This window comes from Lynx canadensis, chromosome E2, assembly GCF_007474595.2.
Source record: "Lynx canadensis isolate LIC74 chromosome E2, mLynCan4.pri.v2, whole genome shotgun sequence".
NCBI classification, from domain to species: domain Eukaryota; kingdom Metazoa; phylum Chordata; class Mammalia; order Carnivora; family Felidae; genus Lynx; species Lynx canadensis.
In genome coordinates, this window is record NC_044317.1 from 46,401,398 (window position 1) to 46,421,947 (window position 20,550).

A 20,550-nucleotide genomic window follows, 5' to 3' on the forward strand; every position below is an offset into this window, starting at 1 on the left:
GTTACGGGGGCTTTAAAAAATCAACTAATTTAATCACGACAGAAACGAAAAGACTGTTATTTTGTTGTGAAAAACATTATAGATGGAGGTAAACCCTCTGGGGAGCCCCTTCCCCATCTCACTGTCCCTCTTAGGCAGGGGACCCGTAGCACATACTGCTGGGGTACATCTGCTCTGTGAGCTATGCATTTGTTGAGGTACATAAATACGCACTCCTAGAAACAGACTCTTCTTTCGAGTATGTGTTTTTTTTTCTTTTACCTAAGTGTGTCATGCTTGACATATTTTTAAGTTGACGTACAAAAAAAAAGCGCAGATCATACGTGTGTAGGGTGATGAATTGTGATAAGCTGAATGTGTCTATGTGACAGTCACGAAGTCAAGAAACAGAGAACATTCCCATCCTGCACGAGCCCCCTGCATAAGCCCCAACCCAGCGCCTACCTCCTGAAACTTACCAGTAGCCTAATTTCTAGCAGGGTAGTTTTGCCTAGTTTCAAGCTGTTGATAAATGGAATGATTTATTGTGTCTGACTTCTTTCATTTAGTCCTGTTTTCGTGATGCTTTCATGTTATACCTGGTTGTAGTTTATTCCTTTTTGTTACCGTATAGTCTTCCTTTGTGTGACTATTCCATGATGTATTGATCAATTTCCCCGTAATGGACAGCTGAGAGGCTTCTGGCTCGGGGCTATTGTGACTCAGGCTACTGTGAACATTCTAGCACCTGTCTTTTGCTGAACGTTAAAGGGTGCAGTTCTGTAGGTAGATACCCAGGAGTGGAATAAATGGGTCAGGGTAATTAATATGCTTCTGCCAAACCTAGGATGTTAGTCAATTCAACCAAAGTTCTCTTAGAAGTATATTTTTACTCCTTTCTTTTTTTCACTAAAAGAAGTCACCATGGACTTTTTTTTCATGCCAGAACATTTAGACAAGCACAGAGCTCATTCTGTTTAGCTTTTCCATTACGTGATATACCGTATGCTCTCAGGCCCTCTCTCTCTCTCTTCCTCTCCCTACCTCTTTACCACCCCCCGCCCCTCCCCCCAGTCTCAAGCAGTGCCGTCCATGATGTGCTGTCTGTCTGTCAGCCCGTCTCCCTAGTATCTTCGAGGTGATGTAACGCTGTTGGCGGAGTCTAGCTTGTGGTGTCTCCACACCCCTCCCCCTCCCCCAGAAGTCTCAGGGAGGGAGATCAGTAAAGCCCCTCCCTCCCCCCCCCCCCCCCCACCGCAGTAGCGCAACTCTCAAGACCTGCAGGGATGGTTAAAACCAACAATAACACCATCAACCACAAAGGAAAAGACTTCTGAAGCAAACCACAAAAACTCATAAGGCAGAAAAAGGATGCATTTGATAACATCCAAATAACTATTTCTCTTAATGAAGGCACCATGGGACAAATATCCGATAAGATGGCAGAGTGGGACAACGTTTTTAGAATGTCTAAAATCAAGGGGAGGGGCACCTGGGTGGCTCAGTGGGTTAGGTGTCTGATGTCGGCTTGGGTCATGATTTCACAGTTTGTGAGTTCAAGCCGTGTGTCAGGCTCTTTACTGACAGCTCAGAGCCTGCTTCAGATCCTCTGTCTGTCTCTGCCCCTACCTCACTCACGTGCATGTGTTCTCTCTCTCTCTCTCTCTCTGTCTTAAATATAAATAAACATTGGGGCGCCTGGGAGGCTCAGTCGGTTAAGTGACTGACTTCAGGCTCAGGTCACGATCTCACAGTTCCTGGGGTTCGAGCCCCACATCCAGCCCCTCATTGGGCTCTGTGCTGACAGCTCGGAGCCTGGAGCCTGCTTCTGATTCTGTGTCTCCCTGTCTCTCGGCCCCTCCCCTGCTCGCACTCTATCTCTGTCTCTCTCTCAAAAATAAACAAACACTAAAAAAAAAATTCAAATATAAATAAACATTAAAGAAATTAAAAAAATCAATGGGAAATTAATCTTTAGAATGTGAAAGTCGCAGCTGCAAATCAGCAAGAGAAACAGCGGCTCTGATAGAAAAATGGGCCAAGAGTGTGAGCAAGTGTGAGCAAACCCAACTCTGACAAGCACCTGAGAAGATGCTAGAAATTCTTGGTAACTGACCAAGGAAGTGCAAATTAAAACAACGGTGAGTCACCCTATTGGTCTGGCAAGATTGGAAGTTGAGGACAGTCTCCAGGGAGCTCTGCAAAGCCCCCACAGCCACAGAACAGGTGTCCGTAGAGCTGCATGGGTAGGTCTTAAAACACAGCATGATGACTGACAAAAAAAAAAAAGAAACACTATTAATATCTTATGATATAATGCACAATGACACAGAATAATTTTGTTATACATACAATTCTAAGGAAAAGCTTAATATTTAACATACCATGTATGTATAATAAGCATATAATTGTATCGGACTGTGTAATTACATTAGCCCAAATATATAATTATGTAATTATGCATCATGTAATTCAAGAATATGGTACAAACTTATGTGCTATATATGATGATGGTATTAACATTTCAATATTTAACTATTTAACACATAACAACATATACACATTAACATTTTATGTGTAATTTGAGCTGTAAGGTGTTTTTTGAAATATTTATTTATTTTTGAGAGAGAGAGAGAGAGACAGAGATAGAATGTGAGCTGCGGAGGGGCAGAGAGAGAGGGAGACACAGAATCCGAAGCAGGCTCCAGGCTCTGAGCTGTCAGCACAGAGCCCGACGCGGGGCTCGAACTCACAAACCACGAAATCATGACCTGAGCTAAAGTCGGACGCTCAACTGACTGAGCCACCCAGGCGCCCCCAAGGTATTGTTTTGTGGAACTTAATAGATACCATTACATGTTAACAATAATTTCAGTATTATCAATAAGTTACCTGTATCAGTAAGTTACTATGTCATAGGCTCTAAAAGGCTCCCCCCTCCTTTTTTTTTCCTAAAAGGTTTCCTCATGGGATCTTCCCCATGACCCCCGGTTGTGGGAACTATTCCAAATTCACCCAAGTGACAGATGAGGAAACTGAAGCCCAGCGCCACAAAGGTGCGTGACTGACAGGAGGTCCAGGTGGGTATGATGTCCTGCACTGGGGCTCCAGGCCCCACAGCTGCCTGTTTTAGGGAGCTGCAGAGCCCCTCCGCCCGAGCTCCCCGGAGCCTGTGGGGACCGGGAGGAGCCAGTGCCCCCTCCAGGCCCTGGTGGGCCAGAAGCAAGAAAGAGCTGGTTACCCCAAGTCTCCCCTATTTACAAAGCCCAGGGAGCTCAGCTGCATGAAGGGATGGCCCAGCTAGTGGCCCTCAGCGGCTCAGGCTGCCCCTGGGGAGGGAGGTTAGAACTTGGGAGTGGCGTGGGTTGGGGGTGCTGGGCCCCACCCTGGGGGTTTGGGTTTTTGTTATAATCAGGAGATTTTATGCAACTATCAAGACAACAAAGTGGGACGGTTAAGAACCCTAGCTCTGGGTTCAGACCCTTTGCTCCACCTCTGTGCGACCTTGGGCAAGTCGCTCCACCTCTCTGCGCTCAGCTTGTCTCATCTGTAAAATGGGCACCACAAGTTACTGACTTCACAAGATTGTTGTGCGAGCTACATCATTCATTCCAGTCGTGTCCTTAAAATTATTCATGGTGAGGACCATGCATGTTGACTTCCTCCTCTAAATGATGGGAACAACAGCAGGATTGGGGTGAGAACCAAACGAGATGCAGTGAAAATATCTTAGTTTGGGGTCTGAAATACAACAGGCCCACGAAAGACACCTCCTATGGCAATTATTCCTGCCTCAAAAGATTTTATCACGATGATGATGATGTCGGCAACACTTCCATAACATTTACTGTGCACTGGTACTAAGTGCTGTAAACACATTATCTCATTTAATCCTTACAAAAGCCCTGTGAGGTCCGTATTAATATTCTCCTTACCAGTTGGGGAAACCGAGGCGCCGAGCTGCGATGTGACTTGTCCAAGGACACATAAGGGAGTGGCGAGACTGGGATTCGGATCCAGACTGTCTAGCTCAGTGCTTTTTTAAGCATGGTGCTTTTTAAAGTCGGGAGACCTGGTGTGCATACCGGCTCCGCTGTAGGACATATAGCAGCGGCTTCCCGGCTCAGAGCCTCAGTTTCCTCTCTGTGAAATGGGAGAATGACGGCATCTTCCTTACCAGGGAGGTGGAGAGAGGGCAGCTACCTTCCAGACTCTCCCGCTACAACCCCCCACCCCACCCACGCCTACCTCCGGCCGAGGTTTGGGGTCTGCGGGTGGGGCTCCGGTGAGGGGGCGTGGCCTTGGACGTCCTGGCCCAATGGGAACCGGGAGGGGGCGGGGACCTCCTCCCAGCTCTGTCCAGCACGCGAGTCCTCCTCGCAGTTCCATCTACCTCGCGGGTGCCCCAGAGGTCTCCGACCCCAGCCCACCCCCAGCCCACCCGCCCAGCCTGCGGCCCCCTCTTCCTATTCCCCGATCTCAGCCCGCGCCCCTCGGGCCTCGACATCATGGGTGACGGAGGAGAGGGCGAGGATGAGGTCCAGTTTCTGCGGACGGTGAGTATCTCTGTGCTAGGGGTCTCTGGGGTCATCTCTCCGGTCCCTCTGAGTGTCTCTTTGTCTCCGGATGTCTCTGTCCTGATTGCTCGTAGTCTCTGAGTCTCGCGATCTATTCCTCTGTCCCTTGGGTGACTGTCACTCTGTCTTTCTCCTTTTTTTTGTCCCTCAGTCTCGCTCACGTTTCTCACCACAGAGAATTAGAAGAATTTGGGACTGCAGAATGGGGAGGGGGATCTTCGGCCATCCTCTCTTCTGACATTAGCTATTTGTCCCAGAGAAGAGGGGCCGCCGAGGCAACACCCCCCCCCCACCACCCTGGAAGCCAGCACTTGGGGAAGGTGGTTCTAATTCCTGAGCTTAATTTAGCTGTTCCCCTTCCCTGCCCCCCTCCCCATCTAGGCCTAATTCTCTTCTTGCTGTAGACTCTGACCTAATTTAAATTCTTGGGAAGGGGGCTGGGGTGGGCTGGGGCATCTAATTCCTTTGAACTCCCAGCCCTTGAGGGTCTCCTGGGGTTCCTTTGGGTTCCAGGTCTTTCTTCCCTCCTCCCTTTTGGTAGGAGGGCCAAATATGGCTGCTAATGGTCTCTGGGTAGTGTCTCTCCCTATTCATCTCTTTGGGTTGTCTCTGTGTCTCTGTCTCTCCATCTCTGCCTTCCTGTCTCTCTCTGTCTCTGTCTCTTTGTTCTTTAGCTTTAGGCTCTCTGCATTTCATTCTGCCTCTCTAGCTCCGTCTCTCCCGGCATATCTGATCCCCGGCTGGGGGGCAGGGATGGGAATTGGAACAACAGGTGTCCCTCCCAGAATAGCTGGCTTTTCTGGGGACTGGGCAGGGGACAGGGAGAGGATAGGGGGGAGGGCCTGTCTATCTCAGAGTCCTTTCCACTTCTCCCTCCCGGTGGCTCAGCTGGGTGTGGGGCTGTGAGTATGGTGGGGGGGGATGATGTTCTCTCTTCTGGGCCAGGTCTGCTGACCCTGCACTAGCCCCTCTCCTCCTCCTCCCAGGCCCTGGGAAATGCTGACACAGCATTCCAGGCCCCAGAATAGGACCCTGATGAGCTGGGTCCGGTTTCCTGGGAGGGAGGACCGGACAGCTGGGGCTGGTAGTGAAGGATAGGGACAGCTGGACATTCGGCCACGGGAGGAGGCCTAGCTTCACCCTAGACTCTTGCCCCAGCTCCAGCCCCTTAGCAGACACCATGGGTTGGGCTCGCCCCTCCTCCCTGGTCCTAATAAGACCATAGCCATGGCCATGAGCCCTTAAGCAGCCACTCTGCGTCAGGTCCCATGCCCAGGGCCTCGGCCTCCTGAGATAGCTAATTATATCCTCGGCTGCCCTATCTTCTGAGGTAGGGCCCTATCTTTATCTCGCTGGGAGATTTGAGGGAAACCAAGGCCTGAGTGGTAGAATCACTTGCCCAAGGTCAAGGCTAGGAAGTGTCATCTCTGGGTGCCTCTGGGAGCCCGCCTTCCTGCTTTCCCAAGAAGAGAACCGAGCTCAGACTTGCCAGGTTAGCCTGTGCTGGGTTCTGGAGGTCTGGCCCCGGCATCTCTTGTCCCCAGACTAGGTCCTTTTTCGTGAACTTTACTGAGATCACGTGGCTTTTCCCTCAAACACTTTGGACCACATCCAACCAGTCAGAAATACATTTTATTTTGTCACCTACTACGTGCAGATGCATATTTTAAAAATCCAACTTCACCGAGGTATAATCGATACCAATAAATTGTGCCCATTTTAGGCGTCCCAATTCAGTGAGTTTCGACAAACTTTACACAGCCATGTAACCACCGTCATAATCGAGACATAGAACCTTTCCTTTACCCCGGAAAGTTCCCTCTTTTCCATTAGTCACTTCTAGGCTTTCATATACAATATATGCTCCTTTGCCTCTGCTGCTTTTGCCCAGCGCATTTTTGACATTTATCCATGTGGCGCACATCGAGAGCTCATTTCTCTTTGTTGCGGAGTGGCATCGCACTGTGTGGATATGCCACAATTTGTCTATCGGTTTACCTGCCGACGGACGTTTGGGTTGCCTCTAATTCGTGCTATTAGGGACAAATGGGGTGCATTCACACACACCTATTTTTAACTGGGACGAGTTTCCTAAAATGTAGGTAGCCCTTGGAACCGAGGGGGCATGTTGCTGTGTGCTGTTCTTGCTCCGCTTTATTTCACCTTTTGAGCACGGGGGCACGGCCCCCAAGATGATTTCATTTCCCCTTCGTGGGTGGCGACCTCTAGCCGTGCGAGGCTGGGGTGTCTCAAAGCACGGCCCACGTCAGAGCCTGCTGAGGGCTGGTAATGGTCCCTGTTCCCCGTCCACCCCAGATCCACAGAATCATGCTCTTAGTGTCGGGCGGGAAACTAAGGCAGGAAGGAAGCTGCATTTGTAACCAGGCCACCTTCCTTCATTCTGCTGCAGGAGAAAGTTAGAGAATCTTGGTGTACTGAGTAGGCTTCCAGCCTCTGGGTTACATGCTGGCTTTGCCATTGGCCTGCTTCCTAACTTCGGGCAAGTGATTTTAATGTTTCTCTCTGAGCCTCAGTTTCCTAATCCGGAAAGTGGGGACGAAAATAGGTACCATAAGGACTCAAGGGATCCATGCAAAATGTCTCCGAGCTCATCTCCTCCCGCTTCCTTGCTCGTGCTGCCGCCGCCATCCCGTCTCCCTTTCTATTCCTCAGCGCCCTCAGCGCCCTCCAGCCACAGGCCTTTTGCACAGGCTGCCCCCTCTTCCTGGAACGTTCTTCCCCCAGAGATGAGCAGGCCTGATTTCTTCTTGTTATTTGGACCATGCTCAGCTCAAATGTCACCTCCTTGGAGAGGCTGTCACTTCACCCCCTCACTGATGTCACACACCCCTACCCCCAAAGCCACTCTCCTACATCACCCTGGGTAATTTCTTTTCCATAACACTTATCACTGACATTCAAATTATTCACTTGTTTATTGCCTCTCCCCCACAAGGATGTCAGCTCTGTGAGGACAGGGACTTTGTCTGCTTCATTCGCTGCTCTGTGTCCGGTCTAGATCAGTGCCTGGCAAGAGCGGACGTTTAATGAACGTCTGTCAAAGGAATGTAAAAGCTCGGAGCGTAAGGCCTCGCAGACAGTAAGTGTTTAATAAGTGCAAGCTCTATGTCCCTGTGCACACATGAGCGCCCAGCGCGTGCCAGGATGTGGGGGTTGGAGACTAAAGGGCAGAGCAGTTATGGGGCCTCCTGCCGACACATCAAACGTCTCCTTCCTTCCCGGCTGAGGGCAGACAGAGGGCTGTGCGTGTGCTTCGAAGCCCAGGACTGGGGCACGTTTGTGTGAGATGCCGGATGGAAGGGCTGGAGGCCGTGTGGCCTCGGGCGGGACGCCTAACGCCCTGGAACCCGTTTCCTCGGCTGTAAAAGGAAACAACCGCTGCCTGACTCAGCGGTGAAGAGCCGGAGTCTCTATCATTCTCGACTGTCGGAAAAGCGTCGGCCACTCCTCCGCGTACATTGATATCAGTGCTAAGTGTAGATACGGGCAACTTTACTAACACGTGAAGAGGTGGCCTAGTGTTCTAAGAGTGTGACACAGAGAGCTGGGATCAAATCCCAGCTATGCTGTGTGACAGCAGTGTGATCTCTGGGTCCCAGTTTCCGCGGGTTTCCGTTCTGGTCACCTCCGAGGGTCGCCGTGGGGATTCCGCGATGAGTTCGTATGTGTTAAGTTCTTGGAAGGGGACCCAGCCCATCGAAAACGCTTTATTTTACTTACAACTTCAGCTTATAATCTCGAAAGCACCTCAAACTTCGAGAAAAGCTGCAAGGTTACTTCAAAGAACCCCCACGTGGCCTGAAGTCATTTCCCCCGCAGGTTAAGATTTGGCACCCTTGATTTCTCTCTCCCCCTCCCTCTCTCGGTCTACACTTCACTTCCCCCTCAACTCTTTGGGGATAAGTTGCGGACGCGGCACCCTTCACTCCTAAAGTACTTCAGTGTCTGTTTCCGAAGAAGCAAGGGCAGTCGTACAAAACCGCAGCACGGTTATCAACGTCAGGAAGCGTAGCATTGCTCTGATGCCATTATCTGTCGCCGTCCTACCTCGGCGTTTACCGGAGATGACATCGGGTCCATTGCGGCATGTCCCCACCCACCCTAGATCCAGTCTGGGCTCTGGAGCTGCATTCACGTACCCTTAGGAAGAACTCCTCGGGGGCGCCTCGGTGGCTCAGTCAGTTGAGCGTCCAACTCTTGATGGCGGCTCAGGGCGTGATCCCAGGGTCGTAGGATCGAGCCCCGTGTGGGGTTCCGCACTGAGCTTGGAGCCTGCTCGGGATTCTCTCTCCCTCTCTCTCTCTCTCTCTGCTCTCTCTAAAATAAAATTTAAAAAAGGGAAAGACAAGAAAGCACTCCTTAAATGATAGCCATTACTGAAACAATACACAAAGAGAAATTAGAGAAGGCTGAGCTTAAAAGCCATTGAACTTGGGGTGCTCATAGTTTCCACCCCCAGTGGCTCACCTTGGGGGCCCTACTGGAGCCAGCCAGACTGGGGTTCAAATCCCAGCCCGTCCCCTTATCAGCCATGTGGCCTTGGAAAGCTGTGCCCCCTCCTTGAGCCTCAGTTTCCCCATTTTAAAATAGGGCTGACACTCGTGCCTGTCTCGTGGGGCGTGAGAAGTGTGTGGAGCCCTGGGCACAGGCTCCTGTGTGATGACTTGTGAGGTGGGTGTTATCAGTCGCCACCTGTCCCGTGAGGGGAGGGGCGGGGTGATGGCGCGGTGTCCGCGGGGGCCCTGACCCCGAGCTCTGCCCGCAGGACGACGAAGTGGTCCTGCAATGCAGCGCCACGGTGCTCAAGGAACAGCTCAAGCTCTGCCTGGCGGCCGAGGGCTTTGGCAACCGCCTCTGCTTCCTGGAGCCCACCAGCAATGCCCAGGTGTGTGTGGGAGTGTGGGGGTCTGTGGGGGCAGAGGCCAGGGTCCAAAGAAGAGGGGTGTGGGTCTGAAGAGAGGGTGCTGCTAGGAGAGAAAACGGAGAGGGGCTGGGAGGGAAAAGGGGCTGAAGGTTCCAGGCAGGCGGGAGGGGAGGTCTGAGGAGGGAGAGCAGGGGACCTGAGGGAAGAGGGAGGGTGGCTGGGGGCATGGAGGGCCCTGAGTTCAAGGAAGAGGGGATCTGAAGGTGGCTGCTGATGAGAGAGAAAATGGGGAGGGGGGTGAAAAGGAAAGAGGGCCAGAGGTCTGAGGCAGGTAGGGGTGGAGAAGCAGGGGCTCGGGAGTCTCAGGAGGCAGGTGTCTAAGGGGGCAGAGGGCCTTGGATCCAAAGCCAAAGGGCCTGGAGGGCTGGGGGACACTAGTGGGGGACTGGGGGAGCTGACTGGGAAGGGCGTTAGAGGCTGAGACTGGAGGGAGCCTGGGTCTGAGGGCGAGGTGGACTCAGGGTCTGAGAGAAGAGGTGACCTGGGGGGTGAGGGCAGGGACTGGGAGAGGGAAGGGACGTGGAGACAGATCGCAGAGGAGGCCAAGGGTCTGAGCGGGTTAGAGAGTCTTGGGTCCAAGGGGGAGGGTGTCTGGGAGTCAGGGGATTGGGTGGGAGACTGGGGAGGGTAGAGAAAGGTTGGATGTGATTTGGAAGCAGGGTTCACGGGGCGTGTGAGGAAGGCAGGAGTTGGGAGCGTCTGCTGGTGACAGCAGGAGGCGGGGTGGGGGGAGCTCCTTTGGGATTGCAGAAATTCGGGTTATCTGCAGGGGGAGGCATGTCCCGTGGCGTTGGAACAGGCGCAGCGTGTCTGAGAGAGGGCTGAGGCTCGCTTTGGGATTAGGTGGGGGGTGGGAAGCTTCCATGAGGCTCGGCTAGGGTTTAGGTGTTCGAGGGAAGGAGGCATGTCTTCTGTGTTGCCGGTGTCCGTGGGGGCGGCAGGGTGCAGGGGTTCCTCCGGGGACCGGGGCCAGGTCTGGGTCTCCAAGGGGTGTGGGTATTCAGACCGGCGCTCAGGGGCCCTCGTGCCCCCCACTCACATCCCCCCCCCACCGCAGAACGTGCCCCCCGATCTGGCCATCTGTTGCTTCGTCCTGGAGCAGTCTCTGTCGGTCCGGGCCCTGCAGGAGATGCTGGCCAACACGGTGGAGGCTGGAGTGGAGGTGAGGCTCCCGGCCTGGCGGGGCGCGGTGGCAGGGCTGGGTGGGAAGCCACGGGGGTCGCTCACCGCCTGCTCTTCTTCCTCTCTCTGCCCCGCCCCTCACAGGCCCTCAATTTGGATAAGTGGGTAGGTCTGGCCTTGGGTGTCACCTGCCTCTTCCACCTCTCCTGGCCCCAGGCCCTGCTCTTGGGCCCACGTCCTGCACACAGGGGCTGGGGGTCTCCCCCACCCCAGCTGTCAGGGGCTGTGGAGCCCAGACAGGCCAGCCAGGAAGGAAGGAAGGGGGCGGGGGCTTCTGGCCCCCCCCCCCCCACCCGTTCCCCCGCCTGCTCCTTTGTCCTCTTTCCCATCCTTCCCTCCGCCCCTGATCCCAGCTCTTCTCTGCATGGGACCTCTCCTCTCACTTCCCCCCTGCCCCAAGTGTGGGTCCCCTCCGCTCCAGGAGTGGGTCTGCCATGTGATCAGGTGGCCCCATCACATGGCGCCCTCAGAGCATGGGCATGTGAGAGCCAGGATGGGAGGCATGACGCCATCGAGTGACCGGGTGTATATCCGATGTACCCACCCCGGGAGGGGCCCGGGCTCCTTGTGCTTCGGCGTGTGTGGCGGCGCAGGGCGGGGTCCCTATGGGGATGTTCAAATATTTAACACCTGGTAGGACTACCCAGGTGCACATGGGCTGCCGCTCAGCTGTCTTATGACAGGTTAGGGCGAAAGGGGCCGAGGTCCACGGAATACGAGTTAGGGGGGACTCTCAGGAGACCAACCGGAAGAGCGGTTCGGCCTCCCTGAGGGACTCTGGGGCCTGCTCAACAGGATGAAGGAGGCAGGGAGGACAGAGTGGGCTTTGGGAACTAGAAAACACCCTACCCACAGGCTTCTCAGAGACACAGCCCCTACTTCCATGAATGGGGAAACCGAGGCCAAGAATCTGTTGAGGGTCTGAGCTAAGGCTTTCTCGTGTCCGGGCGAGCATGGTATTTTATGGGGAGCGTATTGCCACGTAGGATAGGCCGGATGCCTGGCGGGGGGGGGTCTGGTCTCACTCTGTGCCCTCTCTCCACCCCCTCCCCCCTGCAGTCGTCCCAGGGTGGGGGACACAGGACACTCCTGTACGGCCATGCCATCCTGCTCCGGCACACGCACAGCGGCATGGTGAGTGTGAGAGCGAGGGGGCGAGGGCAGGGGCGGGGCGAGGGCAGGGGCGGGGCGAGGGCCGGGAGGAGGCTGACTCCCCTCTGCGATCCTAGTACCTGAGCTGTCTTACCACCTCGCGCTCCATGACTGACAAGCTGGCCTTCGACGTGGGACTCCAGGAAGATGCCACAGGTGTGGGGCTGGAGCGGGGAGGGCGGCGACGGGGGCGCTGCGGCCAGGGGCCGCGGTGGGGAAGGTGCAGGCCCGGCGGGGGCAGGGACGGGGGCGGCGAGGGAGACTCGGACCAGCGTGGGGGGACCCGAGGCAGAGAGTGTGAGGGCGGGAGGCAGAGAGGGGGTGGTCGTGATAAAAGAATTGGGGGCCGAGGGCTGGGGACCCCTCGGGGAAGGGCATTCTGGGTGGTCCTCATCCTGACAGCCCTGCCCCCTCCCTAGGGGAGGCCTGTTGGTGGACGGCGCACCCGGCCTCCAAGCAGAGGTCGGAAGGAGAGAAGGTCCGCGTTGGGGACGACCTCATCCTCGTCAGCGTCTCCTCAGAGCGCTACCTGGTGAGCAATCCCGCCCCCCGGCATAGCTACTACTGCCCAAGGCTGGGGGTGCACGGGGTCCCCCGTCTCCCGGTCACTGATTTGCCAGCTCTCTGGCCCCAGTGGTCGGACGCCTGATTCCTGTTTTCCCGACCTCTGACATCCATTTCTGGTCTTCCGGGCCCCGCTGCCCAGTTTGATCTTGGTTTTCCGATCTGTGATCTCTGATTTTCTGTCCCCTGTCTGCCGGCTTCCACCTTTGGTTTCCGGCCTCTGACTCCGGACTATTCTCACCCACCGTCTCTGACCGCCACCTCCCGGCCGCCCCCAGCACCTGTCAACGGCCAGCGGGGAGCTCCAGGTGGACGCCTCCTTCATGCAGACACTGTGGAACATGAACCCCATCTGCTCCGGCTGCGAAGAGGGTGAGGGTCCCAGACCTCCTGTCCCTAAACGGAGACCCCCAGAACAGACCTCCCACCTTGCCCCTCAAACATGTCCATACTGACCCCAAATCCAGAGCCCTGGAGTTCAGACTCTAAACCCCACACTCAGTATCAGACACCCAAATCTAGACTCCAAAACTCACATGCCCCACTCAAGGTCCTGGAGGGCAGACCCTTAAACTCAGATCCAAAGCTTAGAGCACCGCATTTGGAACTTAGCCCTCAGATCCGCAGGCCTTAGAAGGCAAATACAGATGGAGACCTCAGCTCCCCACACCCAGACCCCCACATTCAAACTCAGATATCCAAGCCAAGACCTCTAATTCCGACCCCAAATCTGAGCCAACTGACCTCAGTTCTCCAAACTTTAACCTCAGACATCTAAAATCATCTTCCAAATTCTTCCCGTGCTAAGATCCCAAAGCATGACCCCAAAACTTTGACCCCAGCTCTTAACACCCAAACTCCACACCCAAGCTGAGACTCAAACCACAGATCCTGAAACTCAGGCCTTAATGTCAAACCCACCAACTTCTAACTCTGAAGCTTCTCCAACTCAGACTTCGAAACTGTCGACGATAACTTCAGACCCCGAACCTCAGAACTCAACCAAAAATCAACCTTCAAAGTTCAGACCCCAACCTCAGACCCAACCATCAAACCTCTAAACCCAGACCCCAAATCAAGACCTGACACTCAGAGCCCAATATCCAGAAATGTTAGACTTAAACCTCTGACCCCCAACCTCAGAAATCCAAACTCAGACCCACATTCCCCCCCCCCAACCTCAGCCCTGTATACCCAGACCCCCAAACTTAGATTTCCCACCTCGGACCCCAAATCTCATACCCCTGCTTCAGGACTCAAACTTAGCCCAAATCTCAGACTGCCACTTTAGATCCTAAAACTCGGATCCCCAACCTCCCACAGGGGAGAAGCAGGACCCCTGAGCTCCACTTTGGCTCCCAGGCCTGTCCAGGGCTCCAGCCCTACAATGATCACTTTCCCTTGCTCCTTTCCAGGCTATGTGACCGGAGGCCACGTCCTTCGCCTCTTTCACGGACACATGGATGAGTGTCTTACCATTTCCCCCGCTGACAGCGAGGACCAGCGCAGGTCTGGGTTGGAGACAAGAGGCCCTGGGGTGTTGGGGCAGAAGGGGAAGGGTAAAAGCAGGCTCGGGGCGCCCGGACCCTATGGGTGGCGTTGGGGATCACACTCTGGGAGGAGGGCGACTGAACCCCTGACCTCACTCTCTCCCGTGTCCCCAGACTCGTCCACTACGAGGGGGGATCTGTGTGCACCCACGCCCGCTCCCTCTGGAGACTGGAGCCACTGAGAATCAGGTGGGAGGGGCTGGGGTGGGGCTAATTGCTCCTGGGGGGCCTGGGAGGGGAGAGAGGGTCTTGAAGGAAGATCTGAGAAAGAAACTGGAGGATTTTGAGGGGAAATCTGGGGGGCCCCAGAAGGTGATGAAGGTCTTCAGGGTCCCAGAGTCCTGGAGGAAAAGGACCTAGGGGAGGGTGGGCATTCCTGAGGAGAGATTGGGGATCCCGAGTAAAAGTGTGGGAGTAGAGGGAGAGAAAGTGGTGGGTCTGGGGAAACTGGGAGCACTGGGGAGCCCTGAGGAAGTTGTGAGGGCCTGAGATAGGACTGGGGTTCCCAAAGGAGGGCTAGGGGGTCCTAAGAAAGATTTGAGGGCCGCAAGGAAGGTTTGGGTCCCCCTGGAAGAAGGCTGGAGGCTTGATGAGGTTTGGACCAAGACTGTGGTGTCCATGGGAGGACTGGGGGATCCTCTGACCCCCCGGCACCCTCACCCTTTGCAGCTGGAGTGGGAGCCACCTCCGCTGGGGCCAGCCTCTTCGTATCCGGCATGTCACCACTGGGCGGTACCTGGCGCTCACCGAGGACCAGGGCCTGATGGTGGTCGATGCCAGCAAGGCCCACACCAAGGCCACCTCCTTCTGCTTCCGCATCTCCAAGGTCGGTGGGGTCAGGGTGCCCTCCCTCACTTGGGGCCCCAAATCCGGCCCCAGCCTCCATTCTGCAGTCTCTCCCCGATTAAATGCGCAGGCAGAGGAGGCTGACCTCTGTCCCCTGCCCCTGCAGGAGAAGCTGGACACGGCCCCCAAGCGGGATGTGGATGGCATGGGTCCCCCTGAGATCAAGTATGGGGAGTCACTGTGCTTCGTGCAGCACGTGGCCTCAGGCCTGTGGCTCACCTATGCGGCCCCGGACCCCAAGGCCCTGAGGCTTGGCGTGCTCAAGAAGAAGGTGGGTGCCTGGCGAGGGGAAGGGCAGGGGTGCCAGCAGGGGCAGGAAGGAGACCGAGGGGTGATCATGCTTGAGCCTTCAGGAGTATGAGGGTAGGACTGAGAGAAAGATGGGGACTCAAAGAGAAACTGAGATTGAGAGAGGAAAAAGAAAGAGGGATAGATATACAGGGGGGAGAGAGAGAGGGAGAGGAGAAATGGGGTGGAAAGAATGAATAGAGTGAGGGAGAAGGAGAGAGAGAAGGGAGAGAGAGGGAGAGGGAGAAAGGGAGAAAGACAGGGAAAGAGAGAGAGGGAGAGAGAAACATAGAGACAGAGAAAAGCAGAGACAAAAAGACATGGAGACGGAAAAACAGAGAAAGATAGAGACAGAGAAGCAGAGATGGAAAAGACAAAAAGAGACAAAGATAGTGGCAAACAGACCAAGAATAGCATTCGGCAAATTATGGAGCGCCCCAGTTGTTCTAGATGTGTGTGTGGAAAAATAGATGAGATATACAGACCTGTCTCCTGCCCTTCCAGACTCAGACATGGTAAATAAACCACCTGTAATGAAGTACATAGCTTTCCAGCTAAAGAGTGGAAAAGCTACTCTGGGCAGAGAGCATGGCATGTGCAAAGGCCCTGAGGTTGGAATGAGGTTGATTTGTTGCAATAACAGAAAGAAGATCCAGTTTGGCTGGAGCGCAGTGATTGAGGGACAAGTCTTGGAAGATAAGGACAGAGAGGAGATGGGAGCAGATCATGTGGGCCTTGTGGGCCATGGGGAGGGTCCCACCTTTTACTCCTAGTGAGATGGAACCCCAGTAGAGTTTTGAGCAGGCCAGGGAGGTGACCTGACTCAGGTTCCTTAGCTGCTCGTGGGAATAGATGAGTTTGGGGTGAGGCCCAGAGTTGGAGTAGGGAGCCCAGGGAGGCGACTGCTGCCATGGTCAGGTGGGAGAAAACAGTGGACAGGACCAGGGTGGGGAAGGTGGCAGATTATGTTTGTAGCTTGAGGGCGGAGCCAACAGGACTTCCTGACAGACTGGATCTCGAGGTGAGAGGGGCAGGGGTCGAGGATGATGCCATGATTTTTGCCCTGAGCCACTGGAAGGATGGAAATGCCATTAACTGAGTCGGGGACAGCCAAGTGTCAGCAGCTCAGGATGACAGGGATCCAGTGTGTAGAACAGAGCCCCTCGATAAAGAGTGAATGAGTGGGAAGACTAGGGAGATGCTCGTTTCAAAAAAACGAAGCTTGTAGTTGGATACCTGAGCAGAGGATATAGAAGTGGGCCTGGTCCGAGGGGGGTAGTGGGAGCCGTCAGCAGTGGGTGGTATTTACAGCCACAGGACTGGACGAGGCGCTGGGAGGTCAGCTCAGGAGAAAGCTGGAAGATGGTCTCATCTTACAGAGAAGCTTTCAGGCATTCAGCCTGGGACATGTTAAGTGAGGGTGTCATTACACCTTTCTGGTGGGAGGGTGTTAAGTCAGCAGTAGACACAGGTGGAAAGGGTCTGGCCTGGAGACAGACAGATAGACAGGACAGTCAGAGAGGGAGACACAAACACAGAATCAAAGGCGGATAGAGACAGAAGGCAGAGAGAGATGGAGATACAGACAGAGTGGGAAAGACAGGGAGAAAGAGACAAAGCATGGGGTAGCGATGTGAGACGTAGGGAGAGAGACAAAGACAGGAACAAAGGGGGGCAGGGAGATGGAGCCAGAGGCAGAGGGGAGACGGGGGGGGGGGGCGGGGCGGGGCCGGGGGTACAGAGAATAAGAGTCAGAGGAAGAGGGATAGAAGGGGGCCTCTGGCAGAGAGATTCAGTGGGGGATGGGGGCAGCTTTGGGGCTAGAATCTGGATGGAGATCTGGGGGCAGATGATCCGTCCTTGGTGCTGGGCCCACTCCTGACCTCTCTGCCCCCCCCCCCCCGCTGCCAGGCCATACTGCACCAGGAAGGCCATATGGACGACGCCTTGTCACTGACTCGCTGCCAGCAGGAGGAGTCCCAGGCTGCCCGCATGATTTACAGCACCGCTGGCCTGTACAACCAGTTCGTCAAGTGAGCCATCTGCCCACTCTGCCCCCCCCCTGCCCCCTGCGGGGCCACGCCTTGACCCCCGGGCTCCCCGTGGTCATACACCTGACCCCTCTAATCCCACCTCTGACTTCCACACCCCTAACATACACAGGATCCCTAACCTCTAAACCTCTGACTTCTGTACACTTGACCCCTAATCTGACCTTGACAACCATGATTTTGACTTCACATCCCTGATCACCCCTGACACCCAGATCCTTGATCCTGGACCTCCCCAGCCCTGACACCTGCTTCCACCCACCCCCCTGTGCTTATACAGGAGTGAGTCCCAGTCCTAGCTCTGTCGCTGGCCACTGTGTGGCCTCAGGTCAATGTCTGTCTCCGAGTCTCAGTCTCCCCCTCTGTAGAATAGGTGTGTCTGTAAGAGTCCTTTGGGGGCAGGGGGTAGGACTCGCGAGCGCCTCAATGATAGTCAGCGCTCGGGGCTCCTGGCTGACAGGTGCGCCGTCCCCACAGGGGCCTGGACAGCTTCAGCGGGAAGCCGCGGGGCTCGGGGCCGCCAGCTGGCACAGCGCTGCCCATCGAGGGTGTCATCCTGAGCCTGCAGGACCTCATCGGCTACTTCGAGCCGCCCTCCGAGGAGCTGCAGCACGAGGAGAAGCAGAGCAAGCTGCGCAGCCTGCGCAACCGCCAGAGCCTCTTCCAGGAGGAGGTGGGGCCGTGGCGAGGGCGGGGCGGGGCCTGTGGACGCGGGGGCGGAGCCTGAGGGAGGGGTGGGGCCGCAGCGAGGTTGGGGAGGGGCGGGGCCGCGGCGCGGGGCGGGGCGGAGCCTGAGGGACCTGAAGGCGTCTGTAGTGGTTTCAGAGCCGGCGGGGCCTGTATAAACGGGGCGGGGCCGCAGGCCTTCGGGGAACAAGTGAGGGGGCGGGCCTTGAGGAGAATTTGGGGTGGTGGGCGGGGCCCTGAGGGAAAGGCAGGGCGTTTGTCAGAGCAGGGGCGGTGCGGGTGGGAGCGAGTTGCGACCGGAGCGAAGCGGGTGGGACAGGCCTGTTCCCTTACCCCGGAGTGGGGCGGGGCCTAAGCGCAGGTCTGTGCCGAGGGGAAGCCTGTAGAAGCGGCCAGGCCTGGGAAGAAGTCTCAGGATGAGGCTGCGGGACTCGGGAGTGGGGGGGGGGGGGAATGGTGTCTGTGGGGGCTCGGCCCGCAGTTGGGAGGACTGAACCAGAGTGGGGCATGGGAGGAGGGGCAGGGCCAGAGGTGGGTTTTGGGGCGTCAGGGAGGGTCCTCTGCTGGAGTCAGGAGCTGGGGGGTCCGTGTGTTCTGAGAGCAAGAAGGGAAGAGATGTGGAGCGGGCTCCGCCCAACAGGGGGTCAGAGTGAGGGGGACCGCACGGGGTGGGAGGAGGGGACTGGACAAAGGCCCGGAGGTCTGATGTCCCCACCGGGTGATAGGGGAGCATGTTCGTTTAAAGGCTAACAACTGACCCTCCTCTTCTCCAGGGACTCCCCAATCTGATCCAAAAGTGATAATAGTAACAATAACGAAACTTATTTGTGGAGTGGAATTAGTATAGGCCAAACGTTTAGAACCGTGCCAGCACGTAGCAGATGATATATAGGTGTTAGTGGTTATTATTACTTTGAATTTGGCCTTTATTGTGTGCTAAGGGTGCTATATACATGACATCCTCCTGATAACCCCCTGAGGGTTGTAATTCCCATATTACAGATGGATCACAGAAGCTCAGAGAGATTAAATAACAGCCATCTATCTCCCCAACAAATATGCCAAGGGGTACAGCTGTCAACAAAACAGACAAAAATCTCTGTCTTTCTGGAACTGACGTGTGGGGAGGATAGATGATGATCAATAAAATAAGAAAATTACATGGTATATAAGATGATAAGTACTGAGAAAAAAATAAAGGAGGGAAGTAGCAGGGAGTGCTGGGGTTGTTGCAATTTAAAATAGAGTGGTCTTGGGGCGCCTGGGTGGCTCAGTTGGTTAAGCATCCAACTATTCGTCTCGGCTCAGGTCATGATCTCACAGTTTGTGGGTTTGAGCCCCACCTCAGACTCCGTGCTGACAGTGCAGAGCCTGCTTGAGATTCTCTCTCTCCTTCTCTCTCTGCCCCTCCCTTGCTCGCTCTCTCTGTCCCGCTGTCAAAAATAAATAAACTTAAAAAATTTTTTTAAATCCTTAAAACAGAGTGATCAGTGGGCGCCTGGGTGGCTCAGTCAGTTGAGCGTCCAAACTCTTGATTTCCGCTCAGGTCACGATCTCAGGATCATGGGATTGAGCCTAGCACTGAGCACCAAGCGTGGAGTCCGCTTGGGATTCTCGCTCTCCTTCTTTCTCTGCCCCTCCCCTGCTCACGCGAGCTCTCTCAAAATAAATAAATAAACTTAAAAGAAAAATAAAACCGGGGCACCTGGATGGCTCAGTGGGTTGAGCGCCTGACTCTTGGTGTCAGTTCAGGTCACGATCTCACGATTTCGTGGGTTTGAGTCCTGCGTCCAGCTCTTCACTGCCAGGGCAGAGCCTGCTTGGGATTCTCTGTCTCTTTCTCTCTGTCTCTCCCCCACTTGCGCTGTCACTGTCTCTCTCAGAATAAATAAACTTTAAAAAAAATAAAAAATAAATAAAATAGACTGGTCAGGGAGGGGACCTGAGTGAAGAGAGGCAGCCACATGTACACCTGGGGGAGGGACAGAGAGGAGACAAAGGGGAGAGCAAGTGCACAGGGAGTGTGCTTGGCAGGTTCTAGAACCACGAGGAGGCCAGGGCGACTGGGACAGGGTGAGCTAGGGGCAGAGTGGGAGGAGATGAGGGCAGAGAGGTGACGAAGGCCAGGCTCTGGGTGAGGACTTTCACTCTGGGAGCCACAAGAGGGATAGGTTCCCTAAAATCACGGCTAGTTAGTGACGCAGCCACTCTGTGTGACTCCAACCGCCCTCTACCCCCGTGTGCTGCCTCTGTTACTAGTGATAGGGGCCCCCAGCATAGAGACACAGTGATTGTCACAGTAGCGCTATACGTAATGGCCAAAAGCTAGAAACAGCCCACATGTCCACCACCAGCCTGGATCCGCAAATGTCGCGTGTTCACACACACAGCGGATATGGGTACTACTCACAACGAAAATGAAGGGACTACAGCCACGTGAAACGGTGTTCTTGAACTTAAAACATAACACCCAGCAAGAAACTCCATGTCCAGAAGAATACTTATTGTGTATGCCAAGTTCAAAAACAGGCAAAACTCAATTAGACTGTTTACTGATGCATACATAGGCGGTAAAAATAGAAAAGCAAGGAGAGGATTTCTACAAAAGCCAGGACAGCGGTTATTCCTAGCAGAGAGGTTTGTGTGGTCAGGAGGGGCATCCAGGCGACTTCTGCGTGGCTGGCGGTGTTCTCTTTCCGGGCTTGGGTCACGGTTACACAGGTGTTCTT

At 54.9% G+C, this 20,550-nt stretch overlaps 1 protein-coding gene across 1 annotated transcript in view; it reads left to right on the forward strand.

Moving 5' to 3' along the window:
- The first annotated feature begins 4,401 nt into the window (after positions 1 to 4,401).
- The window catches only part of RYR1 (ryanodine receptor 1), a 116,818-nt gene continuing 100,669 nt past the window's right edge, over positions 4,402 to 20,550 (forward strand). Inside the window, 13 exon segments of the mRNA XM_030297700.1 lie at positions 4,402 to 4,535; positions 9,343 to 9,462; positions 10,559 to 10,663; positions 11,743 to 11,817; positions 11,913 to 11,991; positions 12,255 to 12,367; positions 12,678 to 12,771; positions 13,815 to 13,908; positions 14,064 to 14,138; positions 14,619 to 14,775; positions 14,902 to 15,066; positions 16,995 to 17,116; positions 17,612 to 17,807. Of these exon segments, the coding sequence (XP_030153560.1) occupies positions 4,488 to 4,535; positions 9,343 to 9,462; positions 10,559 to 10,663; positions 11,743 to 11,817; positions 11,913 to 11,991; positions 12,255 to 12,367; positions 12,678 to 12,771; positions 13,815 to 13,908; positions 14,064 to 14,138; positions 14,619 to 14,775; positions 14,902 to 15,066; positions 16,995 to 17,116; positions 17,612 to 17,807 (1,443 nt within the window). The 5' untranslated portion in view covers positions 4,402 to 4,487.